Raw genomic sequence first — 17,754 nt, forward strand, 5'->3', positions numbered from 1 at the left:
TTTTAAAAAGTGTATTTTTTCTAACAGCCAAATGGAGGTGACTCCTCTGGCTGCAGAGACACTTCCTGCGATCAGCTGTCCTCACTCTGTGACATCAGTAACACTTCCTTGCTCATAGGGGGTTGCCTGATTGCTGGAGTTTTAACTGCATTATTTTAAGCTCTCTACCGTACAATATAAAGCACTTTGAGGTGACTGCTGTGGTGATATAAATAACAGTGAACCAAAGAACACCAAGCTGGCTACATCCATCTTTATCATTTATAATACCCATGTACCAAGCTCACAATAAAAGTATGGCCTTAAGTCAGGAATACAATAAAAACAAGCTTTTAACCTTCACTCCCAATTACAAAGGTATACATGCAAATTACGTGTTAAAGGTGTTTGACCTCAGCCTACTTTAAAAATAACAGGTGTCTGTTAAGGAGGCAGAGTGGGTGGATGATGATGTCATATAATTAATGCTTGTATGTGAACCCCAAACATCCACACAGAAATCCCCAAAGCCAAAGAGAACTTTAATAAAGGTTTGACATCATAACATCAATATAAATACGTGACTCTTAACAGAAAATACCAAATTAAATTACAAAATATACAAAAAACCCCAAACATTAAAAGCTTGTTTTCCTCTCTCTGTAACTGCTGTTGAGCATCCATGGTGATAAAGCAGGAGCTTCCTGTGTATTCCAGGGTGGAAGAGTTAAAGCCATTGTCCATGCTGTCCTCAAACTGGGGTGTGTAGAGGTGCCCCCACAATGAAGGAGGTTATAAGAGACACGTAGGGAGGTGGACAGCGAGACCATTGCTAACAGACTGTTCCTCTGTTGTGTCAGCCCAGCCTCGCTCTTCCTCTGCTGGCATCAGTTTAACCCAGGACCCATCGATCAGACTGTGAGGATTTCAACTGCACAGACTCGCTGCTCTCTCCATCCTCCTGCTGAGACGCACATATTAGAAATGTTACGTGTAAAATCAAAGAGACATGGTAAGTCTTTACACGTGAAGTAAAATTTACTTTATGCACACCTTGTTGGCAATGGCGCGCAGTTTCCCCAGCAGCGAGGGTTTCTGGGCGTAGACCACGTCGTCATCGGGCTCCTCTCCTTCAGCCAGGCCACAGCTGTCTGCAGCTGGCAGCTCACACTCTTTGTTGGCAGACATTACCAGACGAGAGTACTTGTACTCCAGCCTGGCCACAAACCACAGGGTGTGAATCACAATCAGGCAGTGTATCATTTAACATCAGACAGCATCCGGTACGAGTGTATTTTTAAACAGAAATTCGTTCCATGACTTATCTATTTGACTCAGCTTTCTGAAGAAAATCACGCCTCTTATGTACTCAGTCACCCCCTTCATGCCCGGTTACTCATCTCTCACAGAGCTGCTTTTCTTTTCTTTTTTTACACTGATGTCAAATGATAATCATTTTCAAAGCCTAATATTAAGACAATTTCCTTTGTGGGATATTGTTGACACTTTTCCATATTTTTTCACTATATTCTCACTTAACTGAAAATATCTTCGTTCTTCTTTCTTTTGTTAACTGTAATTTTTCAGGAAATATTTATGTGATTTTCCTTTTTCCTAACACTTTATAATAAAGCCCTAAAAGTGCAATTAATCTAGAATTAAAAGTAATTTCCGTACATTCAATCTGAAATTGCAATGTAATTATATAGTCATAGAAATACTTAGCATTGGATACACTAGAATAAGGGAGTAATTATACTGTTAGTGATTTTAAGTAGCACATAATTTGGGCCTATGCCCTGCAGCGTTTGCTGGTGTTTATTTTTTCTTCTAAGCAGGAAGGGGAGACCAGCCCTTATTACATATTTATATGTAATATAAGAGGACAATTCAATAGTGGAACTTCAATGATATACACTAATATAATGCATAAACAGTGTAAGATAGGGAAATTTGATTTGTTTTTCCACTAAAATATATTGGAATTATGCACTACTTAACATTACTTAAACATTAGTTAAAGTTACTTAAACGTTACTTAAAATTAGTTACACATTACTAAAAAGTATTTCCAGTGTAAATTTTAAACTTTACTGTGAAAGCTCTAGCTACAAATGAATTCATGATGTAAGGTAAAATACACGAGGATCGCACCCTTGATTGGAGGCTGTGCTATAACTATAAATATTTGTCTTATGTCTAGAATAAAATTTCATTCAATTTCTTTATAAAAAAAATCAATCACTGTTAAATCTACAGTCTTTCCCTCCACTAAATATTCTCACTTTTTCTTTGGTTTATCTACTTACAGTGACCTTAATCACATGATACACAAACATTCAGTGTGCTGTATTTGCACAGACAGATAGATACAAGAGGTCACAATTACGGTGATAATAAAGACAGATTATTTCTTTTCATACACAAGCATGTTCTCAATCCTGCTAGCCTTTAAAATACATTCAAGATGATAGTAATCATAAAAGGGTTACAAACAGATTTTTGAGTTCACTCTGCAACATGTTTACGATTCACTGATTTGCAACGCTGGGCATTAAAACTGTCACCGGTGCCTTCAGGGTGAAGAATTTGCTGTCACAGACAAACATCTCTGACCACTAATAACAATTCGCTGTGATCTTAATGAGCACATTGGCCTGCTGTTAGGGTGCCTCTTATTACCTCTTGTTTTTCTTCCAGAAATAGCAGGTGAGGGAGATGAGCAGCACGGCCACAAAGGCCCCGCCTCCAACGCCGACCTTAAGCCATAGAGCGATGGCCTCACACGGGGAGGAGCTCCGGGGAGGCAGAGACACTCCTTTGGTGCACAATTTGGGCTCGTTCCACACATATAGAGTTTCCTGATGACATGAGGGGATTTACATTACTGATTAATGTGTTTTCTCAGGTTATAAATCAGTTTGTTCCATTAAAACATTATTAAACTGGTTTTGGCTAAACCATAAAAGTTTAAATGTGTTTTGTTTTTATTTTTTCCTGCAAAAAATCATGTTGTGGAAAAGATGAGGCAAATTAAAAATGTACTTTTGGGTCTTAACTTGAAAATGTCTCACAATGTGAAGGTAAAACTTTGCATGGTTTTACCAAAATCCCTCACTCACTGTGCGCGAGGCAGTATGAGAGACTCCGGCTTTCTGTGAAGTAAATGAGGTATGGGGAAGGTGTGAGTTACCTGGACGCCTCCCTTGCATGCTCCCTCTATCCGGTGGTAGTCGTCCTCAGTGCAACGTGGACAAGCGCTGGCACTCTCCCACAGGAAGTGAAACGTGCATCCATCACATGTTCCTGCTGGACAGGAGCTGTCAAACACACAGATCAGTTATAGAGCTGCTAAGAGTAGTACATTTGTTACCTATTAGTTATTGAATGTTTTTGTTAACAAAGTATAAAAATAAACATCAAATCTATACAGAAACTACACTTTAACTGATGTGCAACTACCTGGGTACGGAGAGCTCTCCTCGCTCAGACTTCTCTGGGTTACAGCGAACGGTGATGACTGAACTCCGACCCAGATCACATGATGCCGTCACCTGCGTTGAACTGAAGGAACACAAACACACATCAGGGACTTGAACACAACAAAAATATTTGACTGTTGCTTCCAGCTTTCTTTTTTCTTTTTACCTGTAGAAGAAATTGATGTCGGGAACATCCTGTGAGTTTTCCGGGAAAAGATCTGGTTCGGCACTGACACCATTGAGAACGGTGTCTACTGTCGCTCCTGAAAAAACAAAGGGGAGAGAGATCAAGGTGGTTTTTACCAGCTGATTATCACAAAACTGCATGACGCTATTCAACCAGCACCAATCTGGGTGATCCAACCCAATTAAAACTGTTCACCCAGGGGTACAGCAGGGGGCGCTCACGAGTCAGTCCCAAATAAATCTGTTTCACAAATTGTTTCCATTAGTTTTTCTTATAGTGAAACGTCAGAATTCTCTTAATCCAACCTGACTGGTCAGTTAAGGCTTTACAAATAGACACCCTCCACTGATGGGACTTGATTCCATATGATAACTAGACTTGAGAAATGTAATTAAACCCTAAGTGAAACTCCCAGGTATGTATATGAAGAAGCTTGGCGGTGGTTGAAAGTGAGTGACTCAGGAAGTTCTGTTTAGGCCCTTACCAATAAAAGTGTCAGCAAGGCTGATGGATTGCGAGGAAATGGCCATTCTGAAGCCCCGCCCATCCGATGGGATGATGGTCGACTGACAGATAAAGCTGTCCACTGAGTTCACGAACTGAGCTGCGTCGCTCTGGTCGTCTTTGTTGGACACGTCTGTGACGTTATCGGTGCAGACAGCAGCTCTCTTTCCCTGCAGCCAGCGCCAAAATGAATCTGTCAGTGTATAATTTCTCTAATGTCAGATTATTTTCACATCTATTTTTCACCGCTTTACATCCTAACGAGATGTGGACACGAACATCTCATGGTCAAATATACAATATATCCACCATCCATCCATCCATTCGTTTCCGCTTATCCTTTTCAGGGTCACGGGGTGCTGGAGCCTATCCCAGCTGTCATAGGGCGAGAGGCAGCATACACCCAGGACAGGTAGCCAGTCTGGCGCAGGGCTAACACACAGAGACAGACAACCATTCGCACTCACATTCACACCTATGGGCAATTTGGATTAATCAATTAACCTATCCCCACAAACTGCATGTCTTTGGATGGTGGGAGGAAGCCGGAGTACCCGGAGGGAACCCACGCAAACACGGGGAGAACATGCAAACTCCACACAGAAAGACCCAGGCCTGATGGTGGAATTGAACTCAGGACCTTCTTGCTGCGCGGCAACAGTGCTAACCACCGTGCTGCCTCAATATATCCACCATTAAAAAGTAATTCTCAGTATGTTTTTTAGATAAGCAAGATAAGCAAACTCAGTTCTTATATCCCTTACACTTCAAACATTCAATAAAAAACAGGTGAAAGATAAAAAGAACAAAAGAACATTTAAATGATTTTTAAATACGTTTGCTTCACAGGCTGATCTCTGAAGTGTTTTTGAGGCTGATGTAAGCAGAAAGCAGGTCAATTACCCCGTGGCCACACAGGCTAATGTTGAACAGATGAAGGTATTTTGTGCCTTTAGAGGTGAAACTGGGCCCGATGGTCAGTGAGGCCACATCGCTCAGGGCGCTGAGGTCAAAGGTCAGGGTGCGGTTGTTCAGCGTGTGGGTGAAGGAGCAGTCGCTGTAGCACCGGGAGTGTTCCTGAAAGAAAAAGGAAAAACATGATCTCTCTTAACTGGATAAAAGTACTAAAACATGATGATCCAGAATGAGGTATCATGACTGCAGGGCTCTCACCTTGTTACTGATACTTCCTGGTCCACACGCGACACACGCGTCCTGGCCGTAGGTTTGTCGCCCAGCCAGGTGTGTGTTGGGGGGACACTCCTGGCATCGGTTGGTGTCTCTGTCGATGTAAAAACCAGCTGGGCAGGGAACGCAGGACGAGCCGGCACGCTGGGAATTCTGAGGTACCAGAGCGCAGGCACGGCACGCTGATGCCACCCCATCAATCACGTTCGTCAAGTTGATGGAGTAGATCTTCACCGTGTCAGCAATGAAACGACGGACCTATAGACAAAAATATGCCACCGCAATTCCTTGTTGGATATCTTGATATTTGAGACAGCCTCACTCTCGGCAGAGCCTTAATAACGTTGCTTTAACAGCTGACGCCATGAATAAAAATCACACGACTGAAAATCACTCACATCTAGAGCATGGTTAGTCCTCTGGAAGGCCCACGTATACGTGACGGAGGCGTTTCTGGTCATGCTGTGCGAGTACGACTGTTTGCCCTTACTGCCCTCCCAGGACTCCACCACTGTGGTGCTCTTCCTGTTCACGTCCTGCAGGGGGCGTGCCAATAAAACACAAAAACAAAGGATTTGCTAACTGAGCAGTAACACGCAGAACACCATTATAAACCAGACCTCGATGATGAGACGTGACCATTCTGACTCACTCAGTAAAGTTAGCCACCTAATTACCACCTTCTGCTGGAAATGAACACAAAGAGGCACACACCATCATGAAGTAGAGCTCGCAGTCGGCTGAGCAGATGGTCTCGAACACAAAGGTTATCCGGCCAAACTCGCTGCCGGTCATCCCTGAAAGCGAGGCTGGGACCCTGTCACCAAACACAAACACAAACTCGCATTTAGTAACACACAGATCCTGTTTGTCATCATTAGGACAGGCTGGTTTCTTCTCTGTACACAAACACACAGACTTACTTGAAGCCGGGGACATGCAAGCTGAGGATAAGATAGTCATTATCCGAACTTCCTGCTCCGCTGCGAATGTGATCTCCCGCCACCTCCCATCCTATGGAGCAAAAGGCGCGATGCACTCGTATTACACCTCCGTAATTCTCCATGACAGCATATGAGAGGTTGTTTTACAACATTATCCACAATTAGCACAGCAGTAATGGGTAAAAAGTGGTTGCAGGTGATTTCAGCTCGCAATTCAAGCTCAACACAAAGCCCATTTTCCACCCAGACGTGTTCATTTTGACTCATTTGTCACTGTCACCTCTGCATTTGCTCTTAGTGATTAGATACACGGGGAATGGCTAGTGTTGTAGTTTCCTTCACTGTGTTTACATTTTTCATGTAAATTTTACTGTAATTAACCAGAAAATTAATATTTTACATTTTCTGCTTTTTCTTTTCTGTCAAAGTGCTTTGTAAAGTCTGCAGCTGAAGGTGTTACATAAACAAAGTATTGTTATAAATATATCTACTAATGTGTCAGGCATCCGTGTGCTCACCGTTCTTGTCGTCACATTTGGAATTGCCCACGTTGAAACAGGAAGTCTTCATGTTGGAAGGCAGCACGTTCCACCATTTATACTCGTAACCCAACACCGGCTCGGTACCTGCAGGGCACTGTGCACACGCTGGCACACACACACACACGCAAAGATCACATAAAAGCTGTTTAGACACGACAATGACATTTACCTCCTGGGTACAAAATTGTGTTTGTACAATCTTTTCAGCCGGGTCGATCTTAAACAAATTCATCTCATAATGATGGACAGAGGTGATCATTATATAAGCAGATGGAGAGGCTTTGTAAACTGCTGGGAGGACGTCCAGCCTTTGAATGGAGAATAATGAAGGAATTAAATGAACTTTGGTTTTTATTGGAAGAGAGCTCATTTGCAAGTACAGGATCCAGCTTAAGTGTACAAGTTGTATGACTGTTGTAATTGTTTTTATTAGTTATAGTATGTTTGCAGCAGTTTACAGCATGCCACATCTATTTACATGCATTTATTTATTGCTTTGTAAATGTTTGTTATGTACTGCTTTAAACTCATTTTTCATTTTTTACTTGTATTTTATTTTAATTTGAGTACTGCTTCTTTAAATTCTATATGTATTTATACCTTAAATGCTTTTCTAAAGCATTTATAAGTATCGCTAACCAGCTCTTGTATGAACACGAAGCAGTGGAAACGATAAAGATGTTTAGATTGATGAAAACAGATTTAAATTTTATCAACACCAGGGTGAGGCCGGTGAGGATAGGTGTGAGCAGGTTTACCGTAGGTGCCGTCCGAGTGCGTTCCAGGTGGGCAGGGCAGGCAGGTGGAGTCGTTGCTGTTGTAGTAGCCGGGGTTGCAGGGAGGGCAGGGCTCTCTCTGGCCTGTTGCCGGCAGCTCCACGGCTCCTGTGATGTTCTCCACGCAGATTTTTGGCTCCACCCAACGATACAGCACCTGTGTCTGTAACAAAGCAGGTTTAAAGCAGGAAATTCACTCTGCTCAAGCAAAAACAAACACCTTAAAAAAACAAAGGTGAGATTTTTTTACTGCCCTGTAACAAGGTGCACTTCTACAAAAGCCAGTCGGCATGCTGCCTCTCAGGCTGAGTTTTCATGGGTTGTTTATCGCACTGAGAGACTTTACCTGCTTTTGCTACAACACTAAATGAGCCGTCGAACACTTTTAATGATGCATTTTAATCACATCTGTCTTTCTGTGTGAAACGTTCACGGTTTTTCATACGTACAGTGTATAAAATTTGAGTGCTGTACATATCACGTGACAGGCAGTGTCAGAAATATGTGACAAAGTAAATAAAAATAATAATAAATAATAAACGAGATGAGAGAGGAAACAAAAAGTAAGTAAAACATTTAAAAGGTGAAACCATTTTAGATACACGAATACCAGCTGCACAAAAGGATTAAAAGTAAGGAATAAAGAAAGTTACTATTAAAGCAGTTCAATTAAAAACAAATATAAAATAAATACAAAAATGATCAGGCACGGAGGAAGCCAGCTTATAAAAATATTTAATTTAATTTTCTTCATTAATATATTTGGTCATTATATTAAATATGTTCAAAGAACCGAGCCTGGTTCTCCCAAAGGCTTCTTCCTGCTAAAAGGGAGTTTTTCCTTCCAACTGTCACCAAGCATACGATTGTAGGGGTTTCTTTTTTTTTTTCATGTTGTTGGGTCTTTACCTTACAATATAAAATGTCTACTGTTGTTATTTGGTGCTGCATAAATGCAATTTGAATCAAATATTAATAAGTATAAATTAGTACGCTTAAAATAATACCTATCCCTATCCATAACCCTTAGCCTAAACCTAACATAACCTGATTATAACCCCGACACTAAAACCACATTTTGAGTCTCAAAATTGTGGGGATGTGAATTTTGTCCCCATATGGGACTGATGGTCCCCACAAGTATAGTAGCATTCCAATTTTTGGTCCCCACAAAGATATATAAATATGGTACACACACCTACACACACACATATATACACTCGCTCTGGTTTTCCTTGTTGACTTTGCATATGAGTGCGACACAGGGCGTGTTTATATGCATATCTGTCCTTGTGTATTTAAAAAGGTCATTGTGTGTGTGTGTGTGTGTGTGTGTGTGTGTGTGTGTGTGTGTGTGTGTGTGTGTGTGTGTGAGAGAGAGAGAGAGAGAGAGAGAGAGAAATATGAAACATGCAAGCGCTGCTGACCTTCCCCTCGCTGTCGCAGGCTGTGTGGATCTGGAAGTAATCCTTCTCCGAGCATGGTGGCCTCTCCTTACATTCAGGCCATCCCTCGTCTGAGAGAGGACGCAAACACAGAGGCAGGATGAGCATCAGCAGAGACCAATGAGGTGCTAAAACTAAATGAATCTATTATTATTATGAGGGAAGGTGTTTCCTTAGCCGTCTCCTCAGAGGAAATATGCAAGCTTATTATTACTGTAAGTTCACCATGTCAAACATGAGAGAGAGCTTACACTGTTTACATTATGACTGAAATAATGTAAACACTGTTTGTTGTGGTGCTGTTGGGCGTCCTGTACGTACGTGAGTAGTGGTGTTCGGGGCAGGGCGTACAGGAGGACGCCCCTTTCACAGAGTAAGTGTTGCTGGGGCAGGGCTGGCAGGATGAGGAGCCGGGGGTCGGGCTGAACCAACCGGGTCGGCACGGGAAACACTCGGATGTGTAGGCGACACCTGGACAAAAGTGTGGAGATGCTTTAAGTATACGCACACCTGCAAAAAGCATCCGACCGTGAGCTGGAGGTCAACTTTTACCTTCTATTTGGATGTTCTTCAGCAGCACAGGCTTGACCATCTTCCCCCCCACCAGTATCCCAGTGGTTCTCCAGTACAGGATGTTGGTACCAGACTTCAGGCTCACCTGAGGCCAAGGTGCACACAGTGAGCCACACATCACATGATACTGCAGCAGCTTGCACACACAGAGGTAGAAACACGTGCTCACCGTGTGTGTGTCCCATTCTCCATTGTTGGTGACTTTTATCCATTTCTGATCGTCAGTCTGAGCCATTTCCTGGCATTGCTCATTCTGGACCTGAGAACAAGTTAACACAGAGGTTATTATCTACACAAACAAGCAAAAATGACTCTTCTTCAACATTACCTGCTATTAAATTCATTACGGATACGGACAAACGCTACACCCAGAGTATAACTTGAATAAACTTGCACAGCCTTGTGTTTGACTTTTTAAAGCACTACATTTCATCTGTATGAAATAGGCTTAAAAACAAGTCAAGCTCATACAAACTCAAAACTCATCAGCTAACAAATATCTGCAGTATGACTGTTTCTCTGTGCAAAGGTAAGCTCAGCCGCCTCCTGACTACCTTCATTATTCTTTAACCAGTAAGAATAATTAAAAATGTCTTCTTTCATAGCAAGCTTTTAAAGGTCTTGCATGTAAGTTTTTTAATAGCATAAATAGAATGAATCATACTTATGTTTACATTTATTTATTTCTACTTTGTGGAGTGTATTCTATTATTGTGTTGTATTATTGTTATAGTTTATTTTTATTGGTGCTCTATTCATTTTGCTACTGTAATTATGAGAAATTCTCATCTTATCTCATATTAAAAATGAGTGATTTGGACCAGATTTTTCACAACACTCTCAAGGATGCAGTTTATGAGCAACACAAGTTACTCCCGTAATAAAACAACTTCAACCAAGCTGGGCAAGAGGCCGAGCACACTACAGACAGGTAGTCGTCTACAACCAATTTACAATCACTAATCATCTAAATTGTCAATAAATCAAGAAATAAAACACTCTTGGTTTTATTCACTATTTTAGTTACAGGTGCTTACATAGAACTCGAAGAAGATGTTGTTGTCGGGGTACTGATAGGTGAAGGAGACAGAGCCCTGTTTTTCCAGATGTACGGCATAAACCAGGGACACCGTGCACTCGTCACGGTTGGACTCCAGATACACGCCCTGCGGCGTCCACGATGAGCTGCAATGAGAGCAAAACACAGCGGCAGCATACTCCATCTTGTTATATATTCAATAATACATGAATACCCATCTCCATGGTAATGGTAATGCTGTGTGCGCCACCTTTTACAGGCCTGAATGTCCTCTCCATTCGGCCCAGTGTCGAGGAAGCTGGCTAAGCTGGTGAAGCCTGCAGGGATGGCATCCCATTGGTCAAAACGAAGGCCGCTGCCCAAAGAATAAGAACCAGCCGCACACGGCGTGCACTGCTGCGTGGACATCTCCAAAAACTTCCCAGCCGGGCATGAGAAGGCTGAGGGAACAGAGAGGCTGTGTTGGCACGTGCACACACACACACACACACACACACACTGTGGTGGTACTCACAGCAGTCAGTGCCTCTGGTTGGAGGAGGAAGGTCTGAGCAGGAGCCTGGAGACCTAGGGATGGCGACCCTCCATCGTGCCCCTGTGCTGTCACACTCTGTGTACTGGTAGTAGTACTCTGACTGCACGATGATCACACACACAAACACACACAGACACGCAGATAGAAAGATCAATAAGGTATCCATTCATGGTTCCCAGGAGATGAGACTGTTTCAAATCTGTGGATTGGTGGATAGGTTGAACTGGACCAAAAATGACTGGTGGTTTCAAATTTTTCCCCTTAGCACTGTTTGCCTAATGTTGCGTAATTTGCCCGCACAGGCTACACACACATACAGTACAACATAGCTTCCCCAATAAGAGCTGACCCTGTGTAGCCTGACACTAACAACACTGCTCTGCTGCTGATTCCACATTCAACAAAAGCTGGTCGTACAAAGGAGAGCATGGAGACATTTACAGGGTAAAAAGATGGCTGACCTCAATGTCCACAGCAACCATCCACCGGTCATCTAATGGTCCATTAAGAGCGTGTTAGCGGGTCATCTTATCAAAGGACTGCTGGCTGTGACCTCATGCTCATTGAGGGAACTGAATGTTCATCCACAGGCCCTCTTTTTTACTTTACCTTTTAGTGCCCTTTAAAATAAAGGGCACTAAAAGGTAAAGTAATAACGAAAAAATGTCTTACATACTATTTATAATGTATCTATTTACAACCTCTGGTTGTATAAGAGCACATGGGGAACCTGAATTGATCTGTAGCTCCAAATAAAAACCTTCCTGGTGACTTTTTTGTGTCAGTCACTAGTTTTTTTCAAGTCGCACTGAATAAAATATGAAGTTCATTTAATATATGAAATCAGGTTTATCTTTGGCATGCTCATTTGTGTCTTTTATACCACCTATTAGTATTTCACAGCAGCTACTTTGATGTGAAATAGAAGGTAAACTTGGGTGTTACTAGTCACAGAAATTACACTTGATTAATGGAATTAGTAACATGTGTTTTCACCTGTTTTCCATTTCAGAAACAAGTCAAGTGTCCAGCCAGCTGTCCATGCATCAGCTGATATTGGACTTGTTGAGTGATACTAGCTTATAGTTTTGAATTTCACACATTATGGTGACCAATCCACAAATTAATCAGTGTGAAACCATTAATAGTGGCGGCAGCACAACAAAACCCAAAGAAAAGCATTCTTTGTACTTTTAAAGCAACTTCCTCTGAGTCCAAAGCCTCGCTCTGGCAGATCTCCATCTCCTCCCTCGATCCTGCTGTTCAACTGGACAAACAAATCAGCTGAGCACCGACTGACATCCGAGCAGCAGCTAATTAAACTGAAACAATCGCAGCGATAAACCTGACAGAGTCAATCGGTGCTAGAGCGATGGCTTTCAGATGTCAGATGTGTGTGTCTGGTGCAGATAAGCCCGAGCTCTTTTAAATGACTAATCACCTCGCCGCAGTGACAAACGTGGCCATTCATGCCGCACCCCCTCCGACAAACACGCCAGCAAACATTCAAACTGAGGCTTTGCTGTGCGAGCAGCAGCATCACCTGCGCTCAGATTCACCTTTCTGTGTTTCTGCACACAAAGAGGGCTAATGTGCTGACAGTGGGGGGAAAGGTTACACTGATAAAAAAAACAAACCACAGGCTAATGCCTTTTGCTGGTCTCCTGGGTGATTCACGCCGGTTGTCATGGAGACTGATGGAAGGAAGCGAGCAGGGACGGGATAAAATTCAGTGCCTCTTTACAGCAGAGGTTTGAGGATTTGATAGGACCCTAATCTCTCTAACAATGTATTTTTTTAAGTGCAGAAAAAAACATCTGGAAACTTCTGAAGCTGTATTAAGGTCATCTTTAGAAAACAGCACACAGCTGTTATATGACCGCTTACTGTTTATGCTTTTTCAGTCAGGTTTCCAACCGTTTTCATCTGACTTACCCAGAAAGCCCATTCATGTGATGTAAAGACCCCCTCAGTAACACCACTTCTCATGCTTTATTTTGATGTACATCTACACTCAGTGTTTAAACCACCAGTAATTTTTATTTTTTCCCTGCCTAACATGATGTTTAGTCACCATTTTCAACAGTTTATCCCTTATTTCTGCTATTGTTGGCTAAAATAAGGAATCAACTTGTCAGTGCCCGCTTTTTTAATGGCCCTGACTCCTGAAGTAAAATTCCCCATTCATTTTCTCCATGTCCAGATGATTCCCTGATGGTTTTGGTTGGTGGATCAAAATATGTCATCGTTGACATTTTTTTATACATTCAACTAAAGAAACTGGAACCAATATGTTTATATGACAGACTGTTGATAACAAAGTGCCTAAAGATAACATTTAAACTTAGTTCTTTGTTGTCTGTTATGAATAGACACCCTTACTCAAGGGGTGTTATGCTTCACCCCTTGAGTTTGGTGCCTTTTGTGTGCTTGAATGTTTCATAGGTCAGTGTTAACAGGTTCAACAAACAAAAAAAAGGTCAGGTACAAGGACTGGACTGAAAATGAGTGAAAAAGCAGCCAATGTACAAAGATGAATGTTGAAAAAGCTTAAAAAACAGGAGAACTGTTTCTCAACATTTCTTACACCTTAAAAAATATAAAAAAAAGTCTGGTTCCTTGGAAACGGGGATCAAGACTTTGCTGATGTTTTCCGTCATGTATTAGACTAATGTTCATTTTGTACCATTGTTCAGACGTTTCACACCTCTTTAAATGCTGTATTTCCATGTTTTGTGTGACAGCTATCAAGCTGAATCTCATCTAATCTAATAATGATAACTGCTCCCAGTGGCTTAGCGGCTCCTTGATGCAGGGTGCGGTAGGTTTTATTGATTTTATAAACTGACGGCAGTGAACTGTTATCTAACACAGGCTGGATCCTGTTTTATTACCCAGAATTCAAACTCTGATGAGAAATTAGTTTTTTATTTATTGAGTTATATTAAGTGTGAAACATTTTTATTTACCATTTAGAGACATTTGCTTCTATAATTTTTTTCCAACAGTTAGACGAAACGTTCACTAACACTCTTATATTGTGCATTTCAATAGGAAATTATAGTAAGTGGCCATTAAACTTAATTTGTGACCTCGAAAGTAAAAGCACAGTTGAACTATGCTTGAATTTACATGCACACTGATCCAGTTAATGATCAGTAGTTGTTATTTCCTGTTTTAATCATATATATATATATATATATATATATATATATATATATATATATAGCTTTCAGAACATTTAGAGTTTATTTATATTGTCTGACATCATATGGAGTTGTGACTGCCACAGTGTTTGCTGTAACTGATAACTTAGTTATCTAGCTAACAGGATAATGTTAGCTAGGATTAGCTACGTAGACAACTATAAAATAAAAGTCATAAAAATGTTCTTTTTCTATTATTTTCATGCACTTTATTAGCTTTTTTATTTTTATTTTCTTTTGTTTTCTGTTTTAAATACTCAAGTGGTTCATAACTAGCAGCTTTTCTCTGGACCAGGTAAAGGCAGGACATCATAAAATGCAGGAGTGTATTCACAGAGAAGGATATTAAATAAGTAACCCTGATTTAACAAACAAAATAAACTTGTTTTTTTTTAACCCATATGAAATTTTTGTTGTCATATACATGTTATACAGAGTCTAATCTTCAATGATAAGGATACATATTTATCTGTGATAAATTTATGCTAACATTTTGCTGTGATCTGTTCCTGCTAAAAGAAAGTTCTTCCTCCCCCCTTTCACCATGTCCTTACCCACAGGCTCATCATTCTCTCTTTAATATTGCAGGATATTTATCTCACAATACAAGGCACTTTTAGAGTTCGATCTGTTCAGTATTACAAAAAACTAGCAAATGAGTCCATAAACAATCGCTATAAGTGTTTGCCGAGCGCAGGGATCACACATTTCTTCATAACTGGATTTCGATTTTCAATCACAGCTGTCGCCCCCTAGTGACCATAAGGATAATGCTAGTTTTTTCATTTACAGGGTATCAGTCCTGGCATGAAAATCTCCCCATCTAGAGGGCAAAAAGCTTCTTCTTGTATTCCTTCAAGTCATCCTTACAGGGTTGAGAGCGAACCGTGCCAGCAGCCTTTCTCTGTCCTCCTCAGCGAGTAATCCCGGTCGGGCTTGCCGGCATGAGGCTGCTCTGAAGGGGATGAGAGAAGGATTCCAGCAGGGTGTTTATAGTCAACATGAACGGCATTTTAAGCCGATCAGCGACGTGAAGGACGAGGCGCACATACATCCGGACCCGAGCTGAGCCGAGCCAATGTAAAGCAGCAAAACGACTTGCAGCCCTTACATTGTTTTTATTTATTTTTGTATTTTTAATCCTTCTTCATTTTATTTTATTTTATCTTAATCTATTCTGCACATTTACTCTTGCATGCATGGCCATTTGACTTGTTGCCCTGATCATTTATTCTAGGATAAAGAAAAAGCAAAGCGGAGCGGGATCTGTGTTTTAAAAAGCAGCAGATATTATAATTATAATAACGACGACGCTCACCTTATTACACGGCCGCAGGTCTCCGGCGCCTTTAACTGATGATGTATGAGCGGCGATGATGATGATGGTGGTGGTGGTGGTGATGCTGAGTAAAAAGCTGCAGCTTGGGGACCGGGAGGCCCACGCCTGCTTCCTCATCCTCAGTCCGGGTCACAGAGCGCCGGGTGTCCGCTGCCTGGAGCCGCGTACTCGAAGCGGGCCGCACAAGAAGAGTCCCTGTCATTGATGCTCCCGCCTGCCTGTCTCACCCACTCTCCCCTCCTCCACCCACAACAGCGTCAACAGGCTGATAATAAAAATCGTTTCCGGTACAGGTTTTCAAATTAAAGCTCTCTTGTTACGTCCTATGAACCTCAGTTTTTATCACAACACCGTTATCCTGGGTTTATTCTCCAGGGTTTTATAATGTGTGGTTATTATTATTATTATTATTAAATTAAAAATATATGCAGTGCACTGGTGTCCTTTCTCTCAGTAAAACTGTGTACGATCTTAAAATAAATGTCTCTGAATATTAGTTAGCGAAGAGAGTTAATCATTCATCTGAATAATGAGATCTGCATCTGATGGAAAAAGATTATAATTTAAAATACAATACATGTACAAATAATTTCTAAACATTTATTTAGTTTGTAATTTTCTCTCTGCAGGATTACAATCACTAGTTGTACCTAAAAATAAAACACCTTGTAACATGGGTCCAACATTTTTAAAACTGAATTTCATCCTGTCTGTATTTATTTTTTTATTCTACATAAACTCCGATTTGGCGATGGTGAGATGTCCTAAAATTGATTTATTTTTCTAATGTTTACACATAGACCATATTATAACATAACCTGTTCACTTTAGTATTCACAAAAAAAGGCAAATTAATGATTTTTAATCTCCTTTTGTACATCGGCTTACAGACTAGATGGTGTTACCTCACTCTTTCTGCAATTTAAAAGGCGTTTGATAAATATTATTTCCTCAGTCTCTTCAGCACATGTAGTCGGACTTGCACTCATAATGCAACAAATCAGGAGATTATGTTTTCTTATTTTCAGTTGTTAAGTTTGATTGCACAGTGTTTGTTCATTTGTGAAGCCACTTATTTGCTATGCAACTGTTATAATGAGTAGTGTCACAATCCATTTGATGTTTACCCTTAAGTGTAACAGAATTCAATGGATCTGTGACAGTCGGGGAAAAAATCCCCCAAACCCCAAAGCATAGTAACATCAGTGACACAATAAACCACCCAGGGATTGGGTGGAATTGATTTAGACATACAAACACAGGATTAATACTACTACTACTACTACTAATTATTATTATTATTACAAAACTTCATGAAGAGCTTTTTATTTCTGTTAATGGTTAACGGTGGTGTTAGTTAGTTGTAACAGCTCTGTTGTGATTCATCATCAAGGTGACACCAGTGACAACTTCTATAAAAAAAAATTCTAAACCTATAGGGCATCAAACCACATGTTGTCAGTCTTGTTTTTCTCACAAAATTTCTTTCTTCTTTCTTTTTCAGTTCTCTAACAACTTCAACTAAATGCTTCATATGAAATTATGATATAAAAAAGAAAAGGTCTGAAAAATGAAAAGAGATACTGGACTCGCCACACCAATTTTTTGCAGCGCTTCACGAAACATGTTATAGATGTCGGCACCGCGGTGTTTTCCTTCAAAATAAAAGGCTTTTCTTAATCAGCAACGCCAGTGACACAACTCCAGGGTACCGTTACTTTGTTTAGATACTTCATAATATTTATTTGACATTTTATGTTTGTCATATATGTATTATTGCAAGATACAACATTGTTTTTTAGTGCTTCATAGACTCAAGGGTTAGTGTTAAATGACCTAATAAGTGTAAATTAGGGCTGCCACGATTAGTCGACTAGTCACGATTATGTCGACTATTAAAATCGTCGACGACTAATTTAATAGTCGACGCATCGTTTGAAGCTTTGTAAGATCACAAAGGACGCAGGAATGAGTAGTAGGATTTAAGGGTGTAATAACGGACTGAAACAGAAGAT

General features: G+C 40.8%; 1 protein-coding gene across 2 annotated transcripts; it reads right to left on the minus strand.

Moving 5' to 3' along the window:
- Positions 1-500: 500 nt before the first annotated feature.
- LOC146554799 (endosome/lysosome-associated apoptosis and autophagy regulator family member 2-like) lies at positions 501-15,990 on the minus strand. 2 transcript variants are annotated; one of them, XM_085252159.1, is made up of 22 exons: positions 15,719-15,990; positions 11,174-11,294; positions 10,910-11,099; positions 10,658-10,805; positions 9,790-9,879; positions 9,600-9,705; positions 9,369-9,518; positions 9,030-9,118; positions 7,585-7,765; positions 6,803-6,931; positions 6,264-6,354; positions 6,055-6,157; positions 5,739-5,876; positions 5,326-5,598; positions 5,056-5,229; positions 4,133-4,322; positions 3,628-3,724; positions 3,442-3,543; positions 3,173-3,299; positions 2,662-2,840; positions 1,033-1,195; positions 501-940 (listed from the first exon to the last, which is right to left on the minus strand). In XM_085252159.1, exons 1-22 carry the CDS (start codon positions 15,854-15,856, stop codon positions 872-874), a joined length of 3,048 nt encoding a protein of 1,015 aa, XP_085108285.1. In that variant the 5' UTR covers positions 15,857-15,990; the 3' UTR covers positions 501-871. The 2 variants fall into 2 exon arrangements, with proteins under 2 accessions (XP_085108285.1, XP_085108284.1); XM_085252158.1 differs by having other exon boundaries at positions 501-943.
- Positions 15,991-17,754: the final 1,764 nt, after the last annotated feature.

Source organism: Mchenga conophoros, linkage group LG17, assembly GCF_057382185.1.
Source record: "Mchenga conophoros isolate Kocher_MC1m ecotype Shallow Benthic linkage group LG17, M_conophoros_male_GT1.1, whole genome shotgun sequence".
In the NCBI taxonomy this organism is placed as follows: domain Eukaryota; kingdom Metazoa; phylum Chordata; class Actinopteri; order Cichliformes; family Cichlidae; genus Mchenga; species Mchenga conophoros.

Coding starts and splice junctions, on each gene's coding strand:
- LOC146554799 (XM_085252158.1), bottom strand. CDS start 15,856: ATGAGGAAGCAGGCGTGGGCCTCCCGGTCCCCAAGCTGCAGCTTTTTA. Junction 9,519..9,599: donor GAAGAACATCCAAATAGAAG/GTAAAAGTTGAC, acceptor ACTTTTGTCCAG/GTGTCGCCTACACATCCGAG. Junction 5,877..6,054: donor GCGAGCTCTACTTCATGATG/GTGTGTGCCTCT, acceptor CGCCCCCTGCAG/GACGTGAACAGGAAGAGCAC.